General features: G+C 45.2%; 1 protein-coding gene across 1 annotated transcript in view; it reads left to right on the forward strand.

Annotated features, from left to right (window-relative positions):
- Positions 1 to 23,730, forward strand: part of LOC139263759 (tubulin beta-1 chain-like) — a 34,944-nt gene extending 11,214 nt beyond the window's left edge. The window contains exons 3-4 of the mRNA XM_070879806.1: positions 20,362 to 20,472; positions 22,498 to 23,730. Coding sequence (XP_070735907.1) covers positions 20,362 to 20,472; positions 22,498 to 23,555 — 1,169 coding nt within the window. The 3' untranslated portion in view covers positions 23,556 to 23,730. The remainder of the gene's footprint in view (positions 1 to 20,361; positions 20,473 to 22,497) is intronic.
- Positions 23,731 to 25,611: the final 1,881 nt, after the last annotated feature.

Genomic DNA, 25,611 nt, shown 5'->3' on the forward strand with positions numbered 1-25,611 from the left:
CAATGGAATGTTGGAAAATGACTGTCAACGCATCCACTATTTCCAAGGCCACCTCCTTAAGTACTCTGGGATGCAGTCCATCAGGCCCTGGGGATTTATCGGCCTTCAATCCCATCAATTTCCCCAACACAATTTCCCGGCTAATAAGGATTTCCCTCAGTTCCTCCTCCTTACTAGACCCCCCCGACCCCTTTTATAACCGGAAGGTTGTTCGTGTCCTCCTTCGTGAATACCGAACCAAAGTACTTGTTCAATTGGTCCGCCATTTCTTTGTTCCCCGTTATGACTTCCCCTGATTCTGACTGCAGGGGACCTACGTTTGTCTTTACTAACCTTTTTCTCTTTACATATCTATAGAAACTTTTGCAATCCGTCTTAATGTTCCCTGCAAGCTTCCCTGCAAGCTTCTTCTCATACTCCATTTTCCCTGCCCTAATCAAACCCTTTGTCCTCCTCTGCTGAGTTCTAAATTTCTCCCAGTCCCCAGGTTCGCTGCTATTTCTGGCCAATTTGTATGCCACTTCCTTGGCTTTAATACTATCCCTGATTTCCCTTGATAGCCACGGTTGAGCCACCTTCCCTTTTTTATTTCTATGCCAGACAGGAATGTACAATTGTTGTAGTTCATCCATGCGGTCTCTAAATGTCTGCCATTGCCCATCCACAGTCAACCCCTTAAGTATCATTCGCCAATCCATCTCAGCCAATTCACGCCTCATACCTTCAAAGTTAGCCTTCTTTAAGTTCTAGACCATGGTCTCTGAATTAACTGTTTCATTCTCCATCCTAATGCAGAATTCCACCATATTATGGTCACTCTTCCCCAAGGGGCCTCGCACAACGAGATTGCTAATTAATCCTTTCTCATTACATAACACCCAGTCTAAGATGGCCTCCCCCCTAGTTGGTTCCTCTGCAAATTTTGTTACACTACACTCTGTCCTCTGTCCCCTCTTCCAGGTCATCTATGTATATTGCAAACAGTTGTGGTCCCAGCACCGATCCCTGTGGCACACCACTAACCACCGATTTCCACCCCGAAAATAACCCATTGATCCCGACTCTCTGCTTTCTGTTCGCCAGCCAATTCTCTATCCATTTCCTCTGACTCCGCGTACCTCTATCTTCTGCAGTAACCTTTTGTGTGGCTCCTTATCGAATGCCTTTTCGAAATCTAAATACACCACATTCATCGGTACACCTCTATCCACCATGCTCGTTATATCCTCAAAGAATTCCAGTAAATTAGTTAAACATGATTTCCCCTTCATGAATCCATGCTGCGTCTGCTTGATTGCACTATTCCTATCTAGATGTCCCGCTATTTCTTCCTTAATGATAGTTTCAAGCATTTTCCCCACTACAGATGTTAAACTAATCGGCCTATAGTTACCTGCCTTTTATCTGCCCCCTTTTTTAAACAGAGGTGTTACATTAGCTGCTTTCCAATCTGCTGGTACATCCCCAGAGTCCAGAGAATTTTGGTAGATTATAACGAATGCATCTGCTATAACTTCCGCCATCTCTTTTAATACCCTGGGATGCATTTAATCAGGACCAGGAGCCTTGTCTACCTTCAGTCCCATTAGCCTGTCCAGCACTACCCCCCCCTAGTGATAGTGATTGTCTCAATGTCCTCCCTTCCCACATTCCTGTGACCAGCAATTTTTGGCATGGTTTTTGTGTCTTCCACTGTGAAGACCAAAGCAAAATAATTGTTTAAGGTCTCAGCCATTTCCACATTTCCCATTATTAAATCCCCCTTCTCATCTTCTAAGGGACCAACATTTACTTTAGTCACTCTTTTCCGTTTTATATATCTGTAAAAGCTTTTACTATCTGTTTTTATGTTTTGCGCAAGTTTACCTTCGTAATCTATCTTTCCTTTTCTTTATTGCTTTTTTAGTCATTCTTTGCTGTTGTTTAAAATTTTCCCAATCTTCTAGTTTCCCACTAACCTTGGCCACCTTATACGCATTGGTCTTTGATTTGATACACTCCTTTATTTCCTTGGTTATCCACGGCTGGTTATCCCTTCTCTTACCGCCCTTCTTTTTCACTGGAATATATTTTTGTTGCGCACTATGAAAGAGCTCCTTAAAAGTCCTCTACTGTTCCTCAATTGTGCCACCGTTTAGTCTGTTTCCAGTCTACTTTAGCCAACTCTGCCCTCATCCCACTGTAGTCCCCTTTGTTTAAGCATTGTACGCTCGTTTCTGACACAACTTCCTCACCTTCAATCTCTATTACAAATTCAACCATACTGTGATCACTCATTCAGAGAGGATCTTTTACTCGGAGATCGTTTATTATTCCTGTCTCATTACACAGGACCAGATCTAAGATAGCTTGCTCCCTTGTAGGTTCTGTAACATACTGTTCTAAGAAACAATCCCGTATGCATTCTATGAATTCCTCCTCCAGGCTACCCCGTGCGATTTGATTTGACCAACGATATGTAGGCTAAAATCCCCCATGACTACTGCCGTTCCTTTTTCACATGCCTCCATTATTCCCTTGATTATTGCCCGCCCCACCGTGAAGTTATTATTTGGGGGCCTATAAACTACGCCCACCAGTGACTTTTTCCCCTTACTATCTCTAATCTCCACCCACAATGATTCAACATTTTGTTCATTAGAGCCAATATCATCTCTCACAACTGCCCTGATATCATCCTTTATTAACAGAGCTACCCCACCTTCTTTCCCTTCTTGTCTATCTTTCCGAATCGTCAGATACCCCTGTATGTTTAATTCCCAGTCTTGGCCACCCTGCAACCATGTTTCTGTAATGGCCACCAAATCATACCCATTTGTAATGATTTGTGCCGTCAACTCATTTACTTTATTTCGAATGCTGCGTGCGTTTAGGTAGAGTGTTTTAATCCTAGTTTTTAAACCGTGATTTCTAGTTTTGACCCCTCCTGCAGCCCCTTTATATTCAGTGGCCCTTTTTGTTTTTTGCCTTGGGTTTCTCTGTCCTCTACTTTTACTCATCTCCTTTCTGTCTTTTGCTTTTGTCTCCTTTTCGTTTCCCTCTGTCTCCCTGCATTGGTTCCCATCCCCCTGCCATATTAGTTTAACTCCTCCCCAACAGCACTAGCAAACACTCCCCCTAGGACATTGGTTCCGGTCCTGCCTAGGTGCAGACCGTCCGGCTTGTACTGGTCCCACCTCCCCCAGAACCTGTTCCAATGCCCCAGGAATTTTAATCCCTCCCTGCTGCACCACTGCTCAAGCCACGTATTCATCTGCGCTATCCTGCGATTCCTACTCTGACTAGCACGTGGCACTGGTAGCAATCCTGAGATTACTACTTTTGAGGTCCTACTTTTTAATTTAGCTCCTAGCTCCTTAAATTCGTCTCGTAGGACCTCATCCCTTTTTTTACCTATGTCGTTGGTACCAATGTGCACCACGACAACTGGCTGTTCTCCCTCCCTTTTTAGAATGTCCTGCACCCGCTCCGCGACATCCTTGACCCTTGCACCAGAGAGGCAACATACCATCCTGGAGTCTCGGTTGCGGCCACAGAAACGCCTATCTATTCCCCTCACCATCGAATCCCCTATCCCTATCGCTCTGCCACTCTTTATCCTGCCCTCCTGTGCAACAGAGCCAGCCACGGTGTCATGAACTTGGCTGCTGCTGCCCTCCCCTGATGAGTCATCCCCCTCAACAGTACCCAAAGCAGTGTATCTGTTTTGCAGGGGGATGACCACAGGGGACCCTTGCACTATCTTCCTTGCACTGTTCTTCCTGCTGGTCTTCTATTCCTTAGCTGGCTGTGGACCCTTCACCTGCGGTAAGACCAACTCGCTACACGTGCTACTCACGTCATTCTCAGCATCGTGGATGCTCCAGAGTGAATCCACTCTCAGCTCCAATTCCGCAACGCGGTCCGTCAGGAGCTGGAGGCGGATACACTTCCCGCAGATGTCTGCAAAGGGCTATAGATAGACTGTAAGGTGGCACATGGAGGGAAATGTGAGGTTATTCACTTTGGTAGAAAGGATAGAAAAACAGAATCTTTTTTAAATGGTGAGAAACTTTTAAATGTTGCTGTTCAGAGATTTGGGTGTCCTTGTGCAAGAAACACAGGATGCTAGCATGCAGGTACAGCAAGCAATAAGGAAGACAAATGGCGTGTTGTCTTTTATTGCAAGGGGGTTGGAGTATAACAGTAAGGAAGTCATGCTACAATTGTACAGGGCCTTGGTAAGACCATACCTGGAGTACTGTACGCAGTTTTGGTCTCCTTATCTAAGGAAGGTATACTTGCCTTGAAGCTGTAACAACAGAGGTTCACTAGTGCAGTGGAGTATTTAAAATAAACACAACACCAGGTCTGGGTTCAAAGATTCAAGTAGTCTTTATTTGCACCGGCGGGGAGACTGCCTGCTCTCTGTCTGTAGCCAGGCATCTCCGATACAAAGTTCCAAGCAATCTTTTATACACTTAATGATGCATGTCAGCCTCATGCACGATCCCTTGGCACAGTGGCTGATTGGTTACTTTCCTTCCATGTCACATAATCACTCGCCTATGTTTCATACCAGATGGAGTTTCTTCAACGTGTTACTTCTGACCCCTTGTTCAGGCCAGATGGTATCCTGTTAACATTTCACTTCTGCCCCCATTGTTCTGCTTTCCTGCCCTCCATAGGCCCCCGTGGTTCAATCTCCAGGTCACACAGCTTACGCCTGTTGGTCATTGCAAAGTCAACATGTTATTCCTAACATTATCTCAACTGCCCATCAAAACTAAAAATCATGGTTTAAAAACTAGTATTAAAACACTTTACCTAAACGCACACAGCATTCGAAACAAAGTAAATGAGTTGACGGCACAAATCATTACAAATGGGTATGATTTGGTGGCCATTACAGAAACGTGGTTGCAGGGTGGCCAAGACTGGGAATTAAACATACAGGGGTATCTGACAATTCGGAAAGATAGACAAGAAGGGAAAGGAGGTGGGGTAGCTCTGTTAATAAAGGATGACATCAGGGCAGTTGTGAGAGACGATATTGGCTCTAATGAACAAAATGTTGAATCATTGTGGGTGGAGATTAGAGATAGTAAGGGGAAAAAGTCACTGGTGGGCGTAGTTTATAGGCCCCCAAATAATAACTTCACGGTGGGACGGGCAATAATCAAGGGAATAATGGAGGCATGTGAAAAAGGAACGGCAGTAATCATGGGGGATTTTAACCTACATATCGATTGGTCAAATCAAATCGCACGGGGTAGCCTGGAGGAGGAATTCATAGAATGCATACGGGATTGTTTCTTAGAACAGTATGTTACAGAACCTACAAGGGAGCAAGCTATCTTAGATCTGGTCATGTGTAATGAGACAGGAATAATAAACGATCTCCTAGTAAAAGATCCTCTCGGAATGAGTGATCACAGTATGGTTGAATTTGTAATACAGATTGAGGGTGAGGAAGTAGTGTCTCAAACGAGCGTACTATGCTTAAACAAAGGGGACTACAGTGGGATGAGGGCAGAGTTGGGTAAAGTAGACTGGGAACACAGACTAAACGGTGGCACAATTGAGGAACAGTGGAGGACTTTTAAGGAGCTCTTTCATAGTGCTCAACAAAAATATATTCCAGTGAAAAAGAAGGACGCAAAGAGAAGGGATAACCAGCTGTGGATAACCAAGGAAATAAAGGAGAGTATCAAATTAAAAACCAATGCGTATAAGGTGGCCAAGGTTAGTGGGAATCTAGAAGATTGGGAAAATTTTAAACGACAGCAAAGAATCACTAAGAAAGCAATAAAGAAAGGAAAGATAGATTACGAAAGTAAACTTGCGCAAAACATAAAAACAGATAGTAAAAGCTTTTACCGATATATAAAACGGAAAAGAGTGACTAAAGTAAATGTTGGTCCCTTAGAAGATGAGAAGGGGGATTTAATAATGGGAAATGTGGAAATGGCTGAGACCTTAAACAAATATTTTGCTTCGGTCTTCACAGTGGAAGACACAAAAACCATGCCAAAAATTGCTGGTCATGGGAATGTGGGAAGGGAGGACCTTGAGACAATCACTATCACTAGGGGGGGTAGTGCTGGACAGGCTAATGGATCTCAAGGTAGACAAGACCCCTGGTCCTGATGAAATGCATCCCAGGGTATTAAAAGAGATGGCGGAAGTTATAGCAGATGCATTTGTTATAATCTACCAAAATTCTCTGGACTCTGGGGAGGTACCAGCGGATTGGAAAGCAGCTAATGTAACGCCTCTGTTTTTAAAAAAAAAAAAAGGGGGGGAAGACAAAAGGCAAGTAACTATAGGCCGGTTAGTTTAACATCTGTAGTGGGGAAAATGCTTGAAGCTATCATTAAGGAAGAAATAGCGGGACATCTAGATAGGAATAGTGCAATCAAGCAGGCGCAACATGGATTCATGAAGGGGAAATAATGTTTAACTAATTTACTGGAATCCTTTGAGGATATAACGAGCATGGTGGATAGAAGTGTACCGATGGATGCGGTGTATTTAGATTTCCAAAAGGCATTCGATAAGGTGCCACTCAAAAGGTTACTGCAGAAGATAAAGGTACGCGGAGTCAGAGGAAATGTATTAGCATGGGTCGAGAATTGGCTGGCTAGCAGAAAGAGAGTTGGGATAAATGGGTCCTTTTCGGGTTGGAAATCGGTGGTTAGTGGTGTGCCATAGGGATCGGTGCTGGGACCACAACTGTTTACAATATACATAGATGACCTGGAAGAGGGGACAGAGTGTAGTGTAACAAAATTTGCAGATGACACAAAGATTAGTGGGAAAGTGGGTTGTGTAGAGGACACAGAGAGGCTGCAAAGAGATTTAGATAGGTTAAGCGAATGGGCTAAGGTTTGGCAGATGGAATACAATGTCGGAAAATGTGAGGTCATCCACCTTGGGGAGAAAAAAAACAGTAAAAGGGAATATTATTTGAATGGGGAGTAATTACAATATGCTGCGGTGCAGAGGGACCTGGGGGTCCTTGTGCATGAATCCCAAAAAGTTAGTTTGCAGGTGCAGCAGATAATCAGGAAGGCGAATGGAATGTTGGCCTTCATTGCGAGAGGGATGGAGTACAAAAGCAGGGAGGTCCTGCTGCAACTGTACAGGGTATTGGTGAGCCTGCACCTGGAATACTGCGTGCAGTTTAAGTCACCTTACTTAAGGAAGGATATACTAGCTTTGGAGGGGGTACAGAGATGATTCACTAGGCTGATTCCGGAGATGAGGGGGTTACCTTATGATGATCGATTGAGTAGACTGGGTCTTTACTGGTTGGAGTTCAGAAGGATGAGGGGTGATCTTATAGAAACATTTAAAATAATGAAAGGGATATACAAGATAGAGGCAGAGAGGTTGTTTCCACTGGTCGGGGAGACTAGAACTAGGGGGCACAGCCTCAAAATACCGGGGAGCCAATTTAAAACCGAGTTGAGAAGGAATTTCTTCTCCCAGAGGGTTGTGAATCTATGGAATTCTCTGCCCAGGGAAGCAGTTGAGGCTAGCTCATTGAATGTGATCAAATCACGGATAGATATATTTTTAACCAATAAGGGAATTAAGGGTTATGGGGAGCGGGCGGGTAAGTGGAGCTGAGTCCACGGCTAGATCAGCCATGATCTTGTTGAGTGGCGGAGCAGGCTCGAGGGGTTAGATGGCCTACTCCTGTCCCTAATTCTTATGTTCACCTAAAACGCTGACCATTGCAAAAACCTATTGGCTCATTTGAGTCCCGAGACCTATTCTTAACCCTTTAATTATAGCAGAGCTCGAAAACCCCACCTCAGTCCCCCCTTTTGGTACTTGGCTACCCAGCCCAAGTTTACCAACCTCATTCTACTTCCCCTGCTGTGACCCCTGCTCCATTCTGTGGCGATCAGTCAAGCGGTTTGGGAGCCTACGTCTCAGAATATTTCAGGGTGCTCGGCTAGTAATTTTTGCTGTTCCATAATTAAAGCCTTTACTTTCCTTTTCCTTTGCCTCTTTCTGCATGCCACGCATAATCCAATTCCCCATCCAACAGCTAGCCCTAACTGTATTACCATCAATACGTGACAAAATATACGAATCCACAAATGGATATCCACATTCATTCCCCAATTCCACACATGTTCCCAGCATTGAGTGTCCTTCAGGGTTTTCTCAATGTCCTTCGAATGCTGTATGGTATCTTCCAAAATCTCATGATAATGCCGTAGGCTTTTCTCGGTGTCTTTTTTCAATTGTGTCAATTGTTCTTCAAGAGGGGGGAACATATTGCTAACTTGGTATCTCATTGTTCCATTTCATCATCCCATTTCTGGTTGTTTAAAGTGATGTTCTCAACGTATTCCTCTTTGTGGGGATAGGTACCGATGACCTAGTTTGACTACAGCTTTAGGCGTAAAACAGAAATTAGATTGTGGGATCACACATGACATTACCATGCTTGTACTCACTTTCCTTGGTAGATATGCAGTACGTCCCATCATCCTGGGCTGCCACCTCAGTCCCTCCCTGACCTAAGGGAGCTGATTTCCAACGTGCGACTAACCGTCTGAGTGAACCCGCACTCTATACATTGCCCTCCTTCCATAGAATGTGCGCACACTCACATCCAAATATTGAGTGCAACCATCAGTATGCACCCCTTTTAATGTGCCACTGAGTTTTACCCCATAAGGGGGCGTATCGTGGAACTGAATCCGGGATTGGCCTTGTATCTCGCCTATGTTCTGTACTGCCCACAGAGGTCCGGCATCTGTACCCTCTATCTGTGGGATAGCTAGAACCATACCTTTCAATTTCACTTCTCTGGTAATACAATTACTTGGGGACAAGAACACGTGTTGTCTTGCGAACTTCGCAGAGGGTAGTACTTTCCTTCGTCGATTTGGACAACTGCACATTATTTATCCAATCAGGTATTTTTCCCTGTTTCATCTGGTTTACATTGTATCGGATGTTCCCTAGTAACCATGTGCTGTACATTGCACATACAAGTTCTTTGTGTTTCTTGGGTAAGATCATCTTATTGATAGTTTGGGCATGAGGCTCTCGGATTCCCTTGACGCAGCATTTGTCTGGCGACCTCGACCCCGGTTTCTGGCAACTGAGAAGTCGGACCGGTTCCCTTTCGTAAAAGGGTTCTCGGGCATTGGGCTAAGTCTTGAACTTCTTGGCCTATACTAGCTTTGTCAAATATGTTAACAGTTGCCACCCTTGCCGTATACCAATAGTGTATGTCGGTTGTTGTTAGACAGCAGGTAACATAAAAACCACACATTGTCTCATGGTTCATTGTCGGACTATCTCGATCATATGTACCGTAAGTATCACCTCAGCATCTGGCCGTTGTGACCCTCTGGTCCCCATTTTGTTTAATGCCCATTGTACTTGGTTCTCAATTGGCCCACTTAACTATCCAAATTCATTATATCTTCCCTTGGCAGTCACACTTAACTCCTTAGTGATATTTACTTGCCTACACAAATAAATACTTAATGAAACCCATGCCCCAAGTGTCTCAGTTTGGACTGAGGTAAAACAAAAATTTCCTGTCGCAATGGGACAAGTCAGATTGGTATTGTACTGGTATTCCTGGTGTATGGTGCTGACACAATATTCACCCTTCCTCCTTTATATAGATTGTACAGGAAAATGCTGTCCTGCAATTACCTTCATGGTGCAGTTCCATGTTATCCCATCCCAATTAAACCCATATACAGAGGCTACATGTTCTACCATGTTGTAGAGGCAAATGAACTTGTCCTGAACTTGAGCAAACCCAATTCAGCCTGGGGCCCGGGTTACATTCCGGTGTTCTACTATTCTAGTATTCTACTAAATGTTCTCGGGCATGATTGGGTAATACCATACTATTTCTAACGGTGATGTCAATCTATTGCTGTAAATGACACTCGTGCCACCGGGTACACCTGCACCAACCTACTGACTTGGCACAGAGTCTTAGTAAGTTGATGTGTACATTGCCCTTGGTCTCGATCAGTTACCCAGAAAGAGAGCTTTCCCTCTGCAATATGCTGCAGGTTTCCTTGGGCTTGTTCCACTAACCAAGATCCATACATTACTTTGAGCCATTTCGTTGAAGACGATTTGTTCCCCTTCTATAATCTGGTTTACCCTTTTTAGCATGAAACCAATTGCAACATATTAATCGGGCCTCACCGCCTTCTGTTATGATTCTTCCCAATAGTCTCGACACCATTCTTGTCAAGGTACGATCAAGCCCATCACTCTCCCTGAACTCAGTGCAGGTTGTACTGGCCCTCTGCCAAAATCCCTTGATCATTCTCCCATGTAGCCGTGCTGTTTTAAGCTTACACCACCCAGGTAGTCCCATTTTGGTCAGATTCAATATTACAGGTACCACTTCATGAGCACATCATGGTACAATATCATCTGAGTTGGGATTACCATTAGCCCATTTGTTGGCCCTGGAATGCGTTTATGACAAACAATTCGCTTTTCTCACAAGTCTGTTTATTCGTGGGAGAAGGAGCTTTTGGAGGAGTCTTTTTTGAAGACTACTGCTTGTACAACCGCACTCCGTCCTTGCACCCCTTGATATAATAGACGGTTACAGTGGTATGATTACCATGCCATTGGAAATGTAACCCTATCCTATGCCCTCGGCCGTCCCTACTTCTACCATTCACGATACGTCTCTTACTACTCCATGAGATTGACTGGGTTTGCAAGGTATGTCTGTGGACAGGAGGTGGTTCCAGATCTGGGATATGGGGAGATTCTTCCAGCTCCTGTGTCCTGTCCACTTCTATTTGGATCATACTGTACCTGATTAGGTGGGGGTATTCCATTATGCACCCCTTATTCCTCATCCTCCTAGAGAGGATGAATCCAGCTCATAACCGTTTCTTCTTGTCACGGTACCTGCTGATGAACTGAAAACTTAATCTGGTTAATATAAAACCATTTAATTCTCCTAGGTAACTGGACAGCATATACCAAGGGACTAGCTTTATTGACGATATTATACGATCCCTTGTACCGGAGTTCAAAACTTCCACCCTGGCATAGTTTTGTTCCATTACCTAGCCCCCCACCTCCTGAGAGTTACTCAGGGTCAGATGTAGTCGGTTACGATGGTGTGCTCTCCTGATCCCTCAGGCACTAATCCACTAACCCCTTTAAACAACATCGCTTCTTCCCGATGGTCACCTACTTAAAACAAAAGAAACAGAATCTCTGGTGACCCTGCTTAAGAGTCTGAGGGATTAATTTATAACATGATCCTAAAATTTCTTCTACCCCAGGAGCAAATATTCTCATCAAATTTAGAAACTTTCCAATATTCAAAAAATACTGCCCACTGAATAAACAGTTGCTTGTGAGTTAACTTCCTTTGCTTTGAAAGCTGACAAACACAAACACCATCAATCAATGTCAACTTCAGTTCCACAGCTAGCAGCCTTTTCAGTTTAACTTTCCAGTTTAAAAAAAACTTAGACTTTTGTAAAGTTTCTGTGCTTTTACGCTTAAAATAAAAATTAAAAAAACAACTTCGCATACAATAGCATTTCATCCCTTTCTCTCCAGTTACACATTGGTCAGAATTTATTTTTAAACCATACCAATTATTGATGTGAAATGCCTTGTGTCCGGAACTAAAGGCTCTCCACACAATTTACACCAACCAGAATTTTATCATGGCCATAATAAAAGTCTGATTTTTAATAGGTTAAGTACAATCTTAAACTTCCCATTGCCACTTGGAAAAGGGGGAGGAGCCACAACCACACAAAGGAACATGCCTTCCCAAAAACTTTAAACACCAGAACAGTAAGAAAGAAACATGATCTTCCCTTTTCTCTTTTTTTTTTATTGAGTCAGAAATATCCATTATTCCTTAAACCAGTTTCAATTTCTGATCCCCATACACTCTTAAGTGCACATCCAAGTACCTTTTAAATGTGGTGAGGATTTCTGCCTCTACCACCCTTTCAGGCAGTGAGTTCCAGACTCCCATCACCCTCTGGGTGAAGAGATCTTCTCCAAACCTATGCCCTCTGAAGGTTTTAACACTTTTCTCTGCTATATGCCTCCAATTTCATGTTTGAATTCCCACTAAACATTTTTTTTTTAAATTCCTTCCTGTTTTTTTAAAAAACTAGTCATCATAGCAACTAACTTCGACCCTTATCTCTTGCAGCACAAAAGCCCCTCTCCACATTCCATGCATCACTTTTGTCCGAGTTTGTTGCAGTTATAACAGATTTCGGGTTTTTCTATCACCCCCACTGTTTCTAATTAATGGGGGCTGCTGGCAGTTGTTTCTCTAAGGGGGGATTGTATGTCCCACCTGTGGTCTTGGTTGTACTCAGTTGCCTTTCTGCCTAAGACCCCCGCTTCCCCCCCCCCATTCTATATCGTTGTCCTTTTCGTGTCCCCTGACAGATGCTGTCACCGTCACACCTATTGGTTTATTTTGTTGCTTTCTCAGTCAATAGTCTAGTCTGTCTACTTAATTCATAATACACACGAGTGACTAAAACATGGGCTTTCTCCTTTTTTGTTTCTTTTCCGACTCCCACCATTTTCTTTGTTCAGCGGGTGGGTCATCTGGTTTCCAATTTTGTTCAATCATTATTTCAATTAGTTTTCAAATTTTTGTCTGCTAGGTACCATGTCAGAGACCCGAGTTTCTCACTTTCCATGGCTATTGGTTGTCAGTGGTATGTCCCTTACTCGCCCTGAGTGAGGCTAATACTTGCAACATATACCAATTATCAATTTGAAACGTTACACCGACACACTTCTCTCTAACTGATCGTAATTGTTTCACCTGGGATCTTCCGCTGACTACTTGCAGTCTCGGCCAGACCAGCAGACAGATTTCTGCCCTTGTCCTAACTGTGCGTGGTAATTAAAATGTACTCGCACCTTAGACATGGCTGCCATCTGCCGGTGTCCATCGTCCGCTTGAGATCCTGCCGACTACGCCAATTGTAGTGGAGTATTTAAAATAAACACTCGACCCCAGGTCTGGGTTCGAAGATTCAAATAGTCTTTATTTGCATTGGTGGGGAGACCCGCCTGCTCTGTCTGTAGTCAGGCTTCACCGATGATCCAAAGTTCCAAGCAATCTTTTATACACTTAATGATGCATGTCAGCCTCATGCACAATCCCTTGGCACAATTTGATTAGCCTAAAGCCCGCATACGCAGTGACTGGTTACTTCCCTTCCGCATCACATAATCACTCGCCTATGTTTCATACCAGATGGAGTTTCTCCAACGTGTTACTTCTGACCCCTAGTTCAGGCCAGATGGTATCCTGTTAACATTTCACTTCTGCCCCCATTGTTCTACTTTCCTGCCCTCCCTAGGCCCCCGTGGTTCAATCTCCAAGTCACACAGCTTACGTCCGTTGGTTATTGCAAAGTCAACATGTTATTCCTAGTGTTAACTCAACTGCCCATCAAGCCACCTAAAAAGCTGACCACTGCAAAAGCCTACTGGCTCATTTGAGTCCAGAGACCCATTCTTAACCCTTTAATTATAGCAGAGCCCGAAAGCCCCACTTCAACTGGATTGATTCCTGGGATGAGGGGGCTCTCATGATGAGATTGTGTAGAATGGGCCTATACTCTCTGGAGTTTAGAAGAATGAGGTGTGATCTCATTGAAACATACAAGATTCTGAAGGGGACTGACAGGGTTGATGCTGAGAAGTTGTTTCCACTGGCTGAAGTGTCTAGAACTAGGGGCACAGTCTCAGGATAAGGGGTAGACCATTTAAGACCGATGAGGAGGAATTTCTTCAATCCTCAAGGGTTGTGAATCTTTGGAATTCTCTGTCTCAGAGGGCTGTGAATGCTGAGTCTCTGAATATATTCAAGGCTGTGATGGATAGATTTTTGGAGTCTAGGGGAATCAAGGGATATGGAGATCGGACGGGAAAGTGGAGTTGAGGTTGATGGGCCGTAGGGCCTGCTCCTATTTCTTGTGTTCTTATTTTCATTTTGTGGGACTGTGATGTCCTGATGAGAATCAACCCTCATTGTAGTGTATTTGCTTCATGGGTTCTTTGCTTAAGGATTTATGGCTACACATTTGCTGTAAAGAACTAACTAGTTGATTAGCAACGGTTTAACGATCAAACTAAACTCCACCAGTTCATCCACCAGGCTCAACAGCGCATCTCATCGTGGAGAACCTGAACTCAATTAACTGGGGTTTCATCGCATTTTGTGAACATCACGTGACTGGCTAAGCGACTCACAGTGCAATAGCTCCACAGCTATTTTGCAGTCAAGTATCTCGCATTTGGGGACATAGCAGGCGTCAGCACACCCAAAGTGCAATGGGCTAGCCTCATCCTGGGAGAACGACTTTCTTGATCATGATTAATCAAAGTCTTTTTGGCCTGGGAGCATGCTGACAGGTGCATACATTACACCTCACAACCAGTTGCTTTGTGAAATGACCTTGCCCAGGCTGTCAGATGCCCATTGTTCCCTCTGTGTGCTTTTAAGACTGGATTGACAGACCAATATTTCCAAACTATATGTACTTGTGTTATGCAGAGGCATAAGCAGTCAATGTGCATATTTCACAAGCGTCCCCATTGTGTGTGGGTAAATATTTTATGACTCCAATAGAAAGAAATAGATTTGTAAGTTTGATAATGTTATGACGCTATCTCTGTATTTTGACAGCTCCACGATCATTCATTGTGTATCGGGCTTTAAAGAGACGGTCAGCAAAAGTTCAGGGGCAAGTTTATTTGCTTTTCCTAAGTGCAACCAATCAATAAATTTGACGGGCAGAAATGAAAATCAGCTGGTTTTTATAAGGGGTGGCTATCTAACACCTGTTTACACCTGGGTAATAGATTGAAATCCTACTCCCCTGAACTCTTGTACGTTGCAGAAGTGTATTTTAACATGAGTCCACATTTGTACCGTAGAGTTACCACTTGCAATGGGGATTAAACCCCCGGGGTTGAAATTCGATGCGGCCGTTTTTGAGGTGGTGATTTTAGCGGCAGGCGTTTGGTGCCGCCTCCAACTGCCAAATTGAGTTCTGACGCCCAAAGATGAGGGAACAACACTAAAAGGTGGCGTTACACACTCATCCTCTGCACCAATGGAGCGGGAGCTCAGGAAGCTGGCTCAATCTCTCAAAGGGAGGCTGCCGGCAAGCTCGGTGAAAAAACGGGAAGAAAAAAAACTAAAACTTCTCCGACCCCCCACACACACACACACACGCACACGCGCATTTCCCCACTATTGCAATTAAAGGAAAACATGCAGAAATAAATAAAGACAAAAACTTGCCTTGCTCTCTGGGCGATTGCGTCTAAGATCCGATATGTACTCGCCATTTACTTCAGGCAGTAAGAACGCCTGCTGGGTCGGCTGTTGTGCAGACCAAATATCGTGAGAGCAGCGCCAAGGGGGCTGTTGCACGCAGGATGACATCACCACGTGGATGGGGTTAGAGGGCACAGTGTTATCTCTTGGCGCCGCTACCAAAGACCCGACTGAATTTCTCCGGCGGCGTGGACGTCGCTTGCTGCTGGCGGTATGCATTTGCCGCCTCCCATCGGCGGTAACAGGCGGTGTAACCAATTTTGCTGCCCCCCTCCCCTCCCCCAGCATCTACTGCCTGACTGTCAGGAGAGTTCTAATAACAAATTGCTGCTCCAAAATGCCTCAGATATCAACACTAAAAGCTTTATTCCCTCATGATTCCCAAATTATGGGGCTATGAAAAAAAAATCACCGTTTAAATTGTTTTTTATTTGAGGCGTGTAAAGAATTAAAGGTTCAATTTCCGAGACTTTTCATCCATTTAAATTGTGGCTGGAAGATACCTGTCAATTGTAGAGAGCAGATAGTTATAATGTAATCGCACCAGTTGTTTGGAGTCAAATGCTTTCTACATATTTCAATTCAAATTTATGAGGGGGTATGGTAGCATAGAGGTTATGTTACTGGACTAGTAATCCAAAGGTCTGGACTGATGATCCAGAGACACTGTTCACATGTTCAAATCCTGCATGGCAGCTGGGGAATATAAATTTGGTTAATTTATCTGGAATAAAAAAAGCTAGTATCAGTAATGGTGACCATGAAACTACCGGATTGTCCTTTTTAGAGATGGAAATCTGTCGTCCTTACCCGATCTGGCCTATATATGACTCTGGACCCACAGCAATGTGGTTGCCTCTTAACTGCCCTCTGAATTGGCCGAGCAAACCAGTTGTACCAAAGCGCTGCCGATTGTGGCCCAGAGAGAGGCAGACTTGCATTTCTGTAGCGCCTCAGTATGTCCCAAAGCGCTTTACAGCCAATGAAGCACCAAAGTCAGTGTGGGAGTACCTTCACCATATGGACTGCAGCGGTTCAAGAAGGCGACACAACACCACCATCTTGAGAGCAATTCAGGATGGGCAATAAATGCCGGTCTTTCCAGCGACGGCCACATCCTGTGGACAAATAAATGTTTTAAAAATTGTTGCTTCATTACTGTGAAAGTGGGTTATTTTGATGGTAGGGGGAAAACGGGCTCTAAATGGGTGCAGTGCTAATAAGGCATGCCTGTTGAAAGTCTGGTTTTAAGATGCAGATTTGGTTCTAATTGCTGATTAGCATAGTTTTAACTCGCCTGGAGCTGCTAAAGCAGAATGAGAAGGGACTAATTAGCAATCTTGTGCGAGGCCCCTTGGGGAAAAGTGACCATGATATGGTAAAATTCCCTATTAAGATGGAGAGTGACAAAGTTAATTCGGAAACTAGGGTCCTGAACTTAAGGAAAGGTAACTTTGACGGTATGAGACGTGAATTGGCTAGAATAGACTGGCAAAGGATACTCAAAAGGTTGACGGTGGATAAGCAATGCCAACCATTTAAAGATCACATGGATGTACTTCAGCAATTGTACAACCCTGTCTGGAGTAAAAATAAAACTGGGAAGGTGACTCAACCATGGCTAACAAAGGAAATTAAGGATATGTTAAAGCCAAGGAAGAGGCATATAAATGGGCTAGAAAAAGCAACAAACCTGAGGACTGGGAGAAATTTAGAATTCAACAGAGGAGGATTAAGAGTTTAATTAAGAGGGGGAAAATAGAGTATGAGAGGAAGCTTGCAGGGAATATAAAAACTGACTGCAAAAGCTTCTATAAACATGTGAAGAGAAAAAGATTAGTAAAGACAAATGTAGGTCCCTTGCAGTTGGATTTAGGTGAATTTATAATGGGGAACAAAGAAATGGCAGACCAATTGAACCAATACTTCAGTTCTGTCTTCATGAAGGAAGATACAAATAACCACCTGGAAATATTAGGGGACAGTGGGTCTAGTGAGAAGGAGGAACTGAAGGATATCCTTATTGGTGGGAAATTGTGTTGGAGAAATTGATGGGATTGAAGTCTGATAAATCCCCGGGGCTTGATAGTCTGCATCCCAGTGTACTAAAGGAAGTGGCCCTAGAAATAGTGGATGCATTTCCAACATCATTTTCCAACAGTTTATCGACTCCAGATCAGTTCCGATGGACTGGAGGATAGCTATTGTAACACCACTTTTTAAAAAAGGAGGGCGAGAGAAAATGGGTAATTATAGACCGGTTCGCCTGACATCAGTAGTGGGGAAAATGTTGGAATCAATCATTAAGGATGAAATAGCAGCCCATTTGGAAAGCAGTGACAGGATCGGACCAAGTCAGCATGGATTTATGAAAGGGAAACCATGCTTGACGAATCTTCTGGAATTTTTTGAGGATGTAACTAGCAGAGTGGACAAGGGAGAACCAGTGGATGTGGTGTATTTGGACTTTCAAAAGGCTTTTGACAAGGTCCCGCACAAGAGATTGGTGTGCAAAATCAAAGCACATGGTATTGGGGGTAATATACTGACGTGGATAGGGAACTGGTTGGCAGACAGGAAGCAGAGAGTCTGGATAAACGGGTCCTTTTCAGAATGGCAGGCAGTGACTAGTGGAGTGCCACAGGGCTCAGTGCTGGGACCCCAGCTCTTTACAATATACATTAATGATTTAGATGAAGGAATTGAGTGTAATATCTCCAAGTTTGTGGATGACACGAAATTGGGTGGCGGTGTGAGCTGTGAGGAGGACGCTAAGAGGCTGCAGGGTGACTTGGACAGGTTAGGTGAGTGGGCAAATACATGGCAGATGCAATATAATATGGATAAATGTGAGGTTATCCATTTTGGGGACAAAAACACAAAGGCAGAATATTGTCTGAATGGCGGCAGACTAGGAAAAGGGGAGGTGCAACGAGACCTGGGTGTCATGGTTCATCAGTCACTGAAAGTGGGCACGCAGCTATAGCAGGTGGTAAAGAAGGCAAATGGTATGTTGGCCTTCATAGCTAGGGGATTTGAATATAGAAGCAGGGAGGTCTTAATGCAGCTGTACCGGGTCTTAGTGAGGCCTCACCTGGGATATTGTGTTCAGTTTTGGTCTCCTAGTCTGAGGAAGGACGTTCTTGCTATTGAGAGTGCGCAGCGAAGGTTCACCAGACTAATTTCAGGGATGGCTGGGCTGTCATATGAGGAGAGACTGGATCAACTGGGCCTTTATTCACTGGAGTTTAGAAGGATGAGAGGGGATCTCATAGAAACGTATAAGATTCTGACTGGACTGGACAGGATAGATGCAGGAAGAATGTTCCCGATGTTGGGGAAGTCCAGAACCAGGGGACATAGTCTTAGGATAAGGGGTAGGCCATTTAGGACTGAGATGAGGAGAAACTTCTTCACTCAGACTTGTTAACCTGTGGAATTCCCTGCCGCAGAGAGTTGTTGATGCCAGTTCATGGATATATTCAAGAGGGAGTTAGATATGGCCCTTATGGTTAAGGGGATCAAGGGGTATGGAGAGAAAGCAGGAAAGGGGTACTGAGGGAACGATCAGCCATGATCTTATTGCATGGCGGTGCAGGCTCGAAGGGCTGAATAGCCTACTCCTGCACCTATTTTCTATGTTGAGCACTCGAGCACTGATCAGACAGGAGTGAGCTGAGTGACACACAGCGGCAGATTTCAGGATGGTTCAGGAACTGAGCGAGTGGGCGCACAGGTTCTCGGACGAGGCACTGGAGGTCCTGGGGGAGGAGGTCCAGAGGAGGAGGGAGGTCCTGTACCCGCAGGGGTGGGGAGGGGGAGGAGTCCACCTCTCCCTTCTTTCCCTCTCTCCTGCAGCAGCTGGTGCTGCTCTGCCTTGTCTCATCTCCTCCTCCCATTCCTCCTGCAGACCAAGGGGGACCTCTAGCAAGATGCCCATGACCAAGTGGTGACTCCTATAAGGTGTCCAATAATCTAGGGTGGTGCAGCACTCACTCTTTTTAGGTGACGTCCTTAGAGAATTTCCAGAATAAATGTTGATGGTGTTTATGAAGTCTTGACAAAGTGTCCCTGAAAGTCTCCCGTTGCCTTTGAAAAGTCTTCTTTAAATCTCCAGTGGCAAGTGAACAGAGAAAGGTGATGTACCTTTTTAAGTAGCGCTCTAATTCCTCTGCAACGACTTGTTTGTTCCAATTCAGCTGGTCGCTGTTAGAGAGCATTGGGTCAAGGGTTATCCACCAAAATGCCGTGCAGCCTCTTTAATGTGCGCCGGCAGGCAATTTCATTGTCAATCTGCCCCTTAGCCATCCTCTGGGTGGCCATTTTTAGCACCAGCTTCTACTCCTTTACCATGATGGCGCCTTGCATTAAACATGGGCTTAAACCGGCGTATCAGCTCAAGACCCCAACTTGGCCATCTTGGAGGCTCTTGCATGCCTGAAGGATCTGTCGAAAATCACCCTGGCATATTTATCCTTCCTGGGCCATGTGACCTTTTCTGCATTCTGTTGAAAGGCTCTGCTCATTAACTGATAAGATGCAGAATTATTTTTTTTTTTTACAATGAAAATTCTAGTCAATTCTACACGTGTGAAATCTTAAGCAAATTCCTGTTTATTTTTAACCAACTTTCTTGCGTTCTGACTCGCTCCTGGCAGTCATTGCTGATCTCATTGTTCCTGTTAAAGAAGCACGGCCGTGGGCAATCTTATTATTACCCCATCTCTACCTCCAGCCTGTTGCATTGGAGAGGATTGCACTGTAATTGAGGCTTTAAGAAGGAAGAGACGCTTGGGGGCCAACATCCTATAAAATAAATGGGACTTGCCTTTGTCCTTATTTAATGAAGATCAACAACTTATTTTGTCCTTTTGCTCCACACAATATTCTTGTCTATCGTCTCGAAGGCTGAAGAGAGCACAATGACTTCCTGTGTCACAGATGGTGCTGGTTTCATAGCTTGGACGGTAACACTCCATAACTCTGTCACTTTGTTCCTCCCGCAGGTGGCAAGTATGTGCCTCGTGCCATTCTGGTGGACTTGGAACCGGGCACAATGGACTCGGTCAGATCTGGGACCTTTGGGCAGATATTTCGACCTGACAATTTTGTATTCGGTATGAATTCTTTTACACTTGTATCTAGAATTATTCTCTCCATCCTAAACAAAATGCCAATTCTAAAAAGTTTTTAAAAAATACTTATTGCTCAAGCCACTGCTAATCTGCAATAGCAAACGGGCCCAAATTAAGCTTTTGGCATTGCTTTAGGTGAAATGACCATCACAGTCAGTTACATTAAAAGTGCAATTTGAATGCCTGTTGGAACGTGTTCTTCCCTTGGTGGAGTGAGCGGTTCAGTGGGCTGGCAGAGTGTTTCACCTCCGAGATCTGTCTTCATTCCAGTCTCGACTGATGCGATGAAAATTTACCTCTGCCGGCTGGCTCCAAGTATCTCCTGTGAAGAGAGTTTGGCTTCCTTCATCGAAGCTAGATTGACAGTCTCGTCCATGGCTGGTGTGGTGAACTGAAAATACTCCACTAATAGTGCAAGGAAGGGGTACCCTTACAGAATAGGAGTTCAAGCGCTCGCTTAGAAATTCGATCATGCAGCACCTGCTTTTTTCGGCACTAAACGGCCTCCTAAGCTTCCTATATGTGGGCAGCAAGTGAATGCCCATTACACACTGGAAGTATGTCACTCGCCACTTTGATGTAGGCAATAAATAGATTTCCATGGCCCGTGTTTAACGCAGGCATTACACACTTTGCATAAGAAAATAAGGGCCCTGTTGCTTATTTGAGGCCCCCTCTCCAATATTGCATTGCCCTAAAACCAGGACTACATGGGGCCTTAAAGCAACAAGCTAAGTGTTTACGATGCAATTAACCTGAACATGAAGCTGGGAGGATCAGGGTCTCTCCTTCCAACCCCCACATCAACACTACACGGTTTGCCATTGGCTGCTGTGACCTCAACCGCCCCGCCCCTCGATCGCTGCTATCAACCCACCACAGCCCAATCACTAACTTCCCTCCCGATCGCCCCTGCCGTGACCTCAACTGCCCCGCCCCTCGATCATCGCCGCCAAGCCACCACAGCCCGATCTCTACCCTCCCGATTGCCCCCGCTGCCCCTCGATCATCGCTGCCAAGCCACCACAGCCCGATTGCTGCTACTCCCTCCCGATCACCCCCTCCCTCTCGGTCACCCTGCTTCCTCATCACCTCCCTCCCGGTTCCCTTTAAGGATTTGCCTGCGATGCCGGCATGGGCCTGATTTCCGAATCCACTTCTCGGGCGAGCTACCCGGGTCAGCCCATTGGGTGCCCGCAGCTCGCTGGTGCGATGATAAGGCCCCGATATTACCTGCGCCTCAGGCCTATCTGTTCGCACACTGGGGCCATTACCAGCATCCTCTGCACGTCCGTTGTTGGGCTCGCCTAACTTCTTGGCCAGCGTTGGGGAAGAGTGCCGAGTATTTTCTTCAGCTGGTGATGCTGCAGTTAATTTGGGTGCCCAAAATAAAAAGAAATTGCTTAATTTCCCCATTACAATATTCACCAACAAAGTCTATCTCCTGTGTCATTGCTGAGTGAGTTGGTGATGCACTGTTTTATGATGTGGGTCCTTTAAATCCTGACATCCATCCACCCGTCAGATCTCAGTTTTGTGATCCTTAAACCTCATTACATTAAAACATTTATTTGGAGGCTGCTAATGATCTCGTGCAGAAAACCAATGCCTTTCCGCTGCTTGTTCGTGCACCAGCACATTGGGTAATCAATTTTTTAATTATTGAATGGAAGAAAGATTGTTGTCTTTCTTGCACCTCAGAAATCAATGTTCCTCGGGTATAGGGAAGGGATCTCTGTCCCCTGGAGCATAGTAGGTGCAGTCCTCATGTCTTTCAGAGGAGACGTTAAACCGATGCCCCGTTTGCCCCCTCTGGTGGACGTAAAAGTTCCCATGGCACTATCTCAAAACAGATTATCTGGCCATTATCACATTGCTGTTTATTGTGGGCAAGTTGTGGACAACAGTGACCACTCCAAAAGTACTTCATTGGCTGTAAAGTGTTTTGAGACATCCGGTGCTCGTAAAAGGTGCTATATAAATGTAGCTCTTTTAATTATTTTACAGGCCAGAGCGGTGCCGGCAACAACTGGGCCAAAGGTCACTACACGGAAGGAGCTGAACTGGTTGACTCGGTCCTTGACGTAGTCAGAAAGGAGGCGGAGAGCTGTGACTGCCTACAGGGCTTCCAGCTGACCCATTCGCTGGGCGGGGGTACTGGCTCGGGCATGGGCACGCTCCTGATCAGCAAGATCCGGGAGGAGTACCCTGATCGCATCATGAACACCTTCAGCGTCATGCCCTCCCCCAAAGTCTCGGACACGGTGGTGGAACCCTACAACGCCACCCTCTCGGTGCACCAGCTGGTGGAAAACACCGACGAGACCTTCTGCATCGACAACGAGGCCTTGTACGACATCTGCTTCCGCACCTTGAAGCTCACCACCCCCACCTACGGCGACCTCAACCACCTGGTGTCGGCCATCATGAGCGGAGTCACCACCTGCCTGCGCTTCCCCGGCCAGCTCAACGCCGACCTGCGCAAGCTGGCCGTCAACATGGTGCCATTTCCCCGCTTGCACTTCTTCATCCCCGGCTTTGCCCCGCTGACCAGCCGGGGCAGCCAGCAGTTCCGGGCCCTGACCGTGCCCGAGCTGACCCAACAGATGTTCGACTCCAAGAACATGATGGCGGCCTGCGACCCCCGCCACGGCCGCTACCTGACTGTGGCGGCCATCTTCCGCGGCCGCATGTCCATGAAGGAGGTGGACGAGCAGATGCTCAGCATCCAGAACAAGAACAGCAGCTACTTCGTGGAGTGGATCCCCAACAACGTCAAGACTGCCGTCTGTGACGTCCCCCACCGGGGCCTCAAGATGTCCGCCACCTTCATCGGCAACAGCACCGCCATCCAGGAGATCTTCAAGCGTATCTCCGAGCAGTTCACCGCCATGTTCCGCCGCAAGGCCTTCCTGCATTGGTACACTGGCGAGGGCATGGACGAGATGGAGTTCACTGAGGCCGAGAGCAACATGAACGACCTGGTCTCCGAGTACCAACAGTATCAGGATGCCATTGCCGATGAGCAGGGCGAATTCGATGACGAAGGCGACGAGGAAGCTTAAAGTTCCTCCTCCGAAAGCTGGCACTGTTGTATTTTTGTTCTCTCGCTTGATCGCTTCACAAATTGTGGTTTTAACTTGTAAATCTGGTTAATGTGCAATACAGCATTTTAATAACAAGTGACGCTGTGGAAACCATGATGTAAATAGTTGACTCGTTCAAGTGATTACAAAAGTTTTTTTTTTACCAATTACTGAAAGTTTATGTTGAATAAAGTTAATGTTTTATTATTTTTCACGATCTGAAGTGAATGAAATATCAAACTGATAACTGTTTTCTCAAACATTTATTTGTACCTCAGGTGTATAGATAATTACAATATTTACACACAAATATTCCAGAGATAGCTTGCAACAAAATGTTCTTATGGACTTTGGTATAACAGTTTTCTGCCCTTTGCTGTGATCCCATCATATACTGACACTAGTAATTGGCAATAGGGTTAAAAATTTCAAACTGAGTGATCACTCTCCATTGAATCTTCAGTTTTATAAATGCCTCTCTCTATATGTCTGTCTCTCTCGCTATCTCCTTCTATCTCCTCATTGTTCTTTTAAGCTTCACACCTTGTTTCTCCGAAACTTCTAATTCATAATCTTGTGTTCTCTTCCTCCCTATGTATCAACTTGTGGCTCGGTGGGAGTTATCCCCGGTGTCCTGGCCAATATTTATCCCTCAATCAACATAACCAAAACAGATTATCTGCTCATTATCACATTGCTGTTTGTGGGAGCTTGCTGAGCGAAAATTAGCTGCCGCGTTTCCTATATTACACGATTCAGCCCATTGTGTCAGCCGGATGAAAGAACCACCCAGCCTAATCCCACTTTCCAGCTCTCGGTCCGTAGCACTGCAGGTTACGGCACTTCAAGTGCATATCCGAGTACTTTTTAAATGTGGTGAGGGTTTCTGCCTCTACCACCCTTTCAGGCAGCGAGTTCCAGACCCCCACCACCGTCTGGGTGAATAAATTCCCCCTGAAGTCCCCTCTAAACCTCCTACCAATTACTTTAAATCTATGTCCCCTGGTTGTTGACCTCTCTGCCAAGGGAAATAGATCTTATCCACCCTATCCAGGCCCCTCATAATTTTATACACCTCAATCATGTCACCCCCTCAGCCTCCTCTATTCCAAAGAAAACAACCTCCGCCTATCCAATCTTTCCTCATAGCTAAAATTCTCCAGTCCTAGCAACATCTTTGTAAATCTCCTCTGTACCCTCACTGGTGCAATCACACCTTTGCTGTAATATGGTGACCAGAACTGTGTGCTGTACTCTAGCTGTGGCCTAACTAGTGTTTTATATAGTTCGAGCATAACCTCCCTGCTCTTGTATTCTATGCGTCAGCTAATAAAAGAAAATATCCTGTATGCCTTCTTAACCACATTATCTACCTGTCCTACAGATATGTCCTTACTATACAATATAAATGCACACGAGGCCCATACTTGAGAGAAGGTCACTCTGTGACCAGTTACCTTTATTACCAAGACCTCAACTGATGAAGGTGGGTGGATATACCTCAAAAGTCCAGGTTAGGAGTATCTCCCACAAATTCACCCCCTTGTGGTCAATGTTCATAAGGTGTACAACTTAGGTCAGCTTATACATGGGTTACAATGCTGGTTGAATACATGACATCACCTCCCCCGCCCCCCAAAGTCTTATTGGGATCACAGGTTAAGTCTCTGGTGGTTTACGCTCCCTTGTACAGCGCCTGAGTTGGGGCTCCGGTTGTTGGGCGCTGGTCTGAGTGTCTGCTGTTTGTGGTGCCTCAGGCCTGTCTGGACTGCCCACAGTGACCGGGCTCTCCTCCCCTTGGTTCCGGTGTTCGGTCACCTGTGGTGGAGTAAACTCTACGTCGTGTTTTTGCTCTGCTTCTATGGGGTTGCTGAACCTTTTAGTTTGATCCATGTGTTTGTGGCAGATTTGTCCATTGGTAAGTTTACCTACCAAAACCCTATTCCCCTCTTTGACAACCACAGTGCCTGCAAGCCATTTGGGCCCTGCAGTGTAATTAAGGACAAAAACAGGGTCATTGACACCAATACATCGC

This window comes from Pristiophorus japonicus, chromosome 5, assembly GCF_044704955.1.
Source record: "Pristiophorus japonicus isolate sPriJap1 chromosome 5, sPriJap1.hap1, whole genome shotgun sequence".
Taxonomy (NCBI): Eukaryota; Metazoa; Chordata; class Chondrichthyes; family Pristiophoridae; genus Pristiophorus; species Pristiophorus japonicus.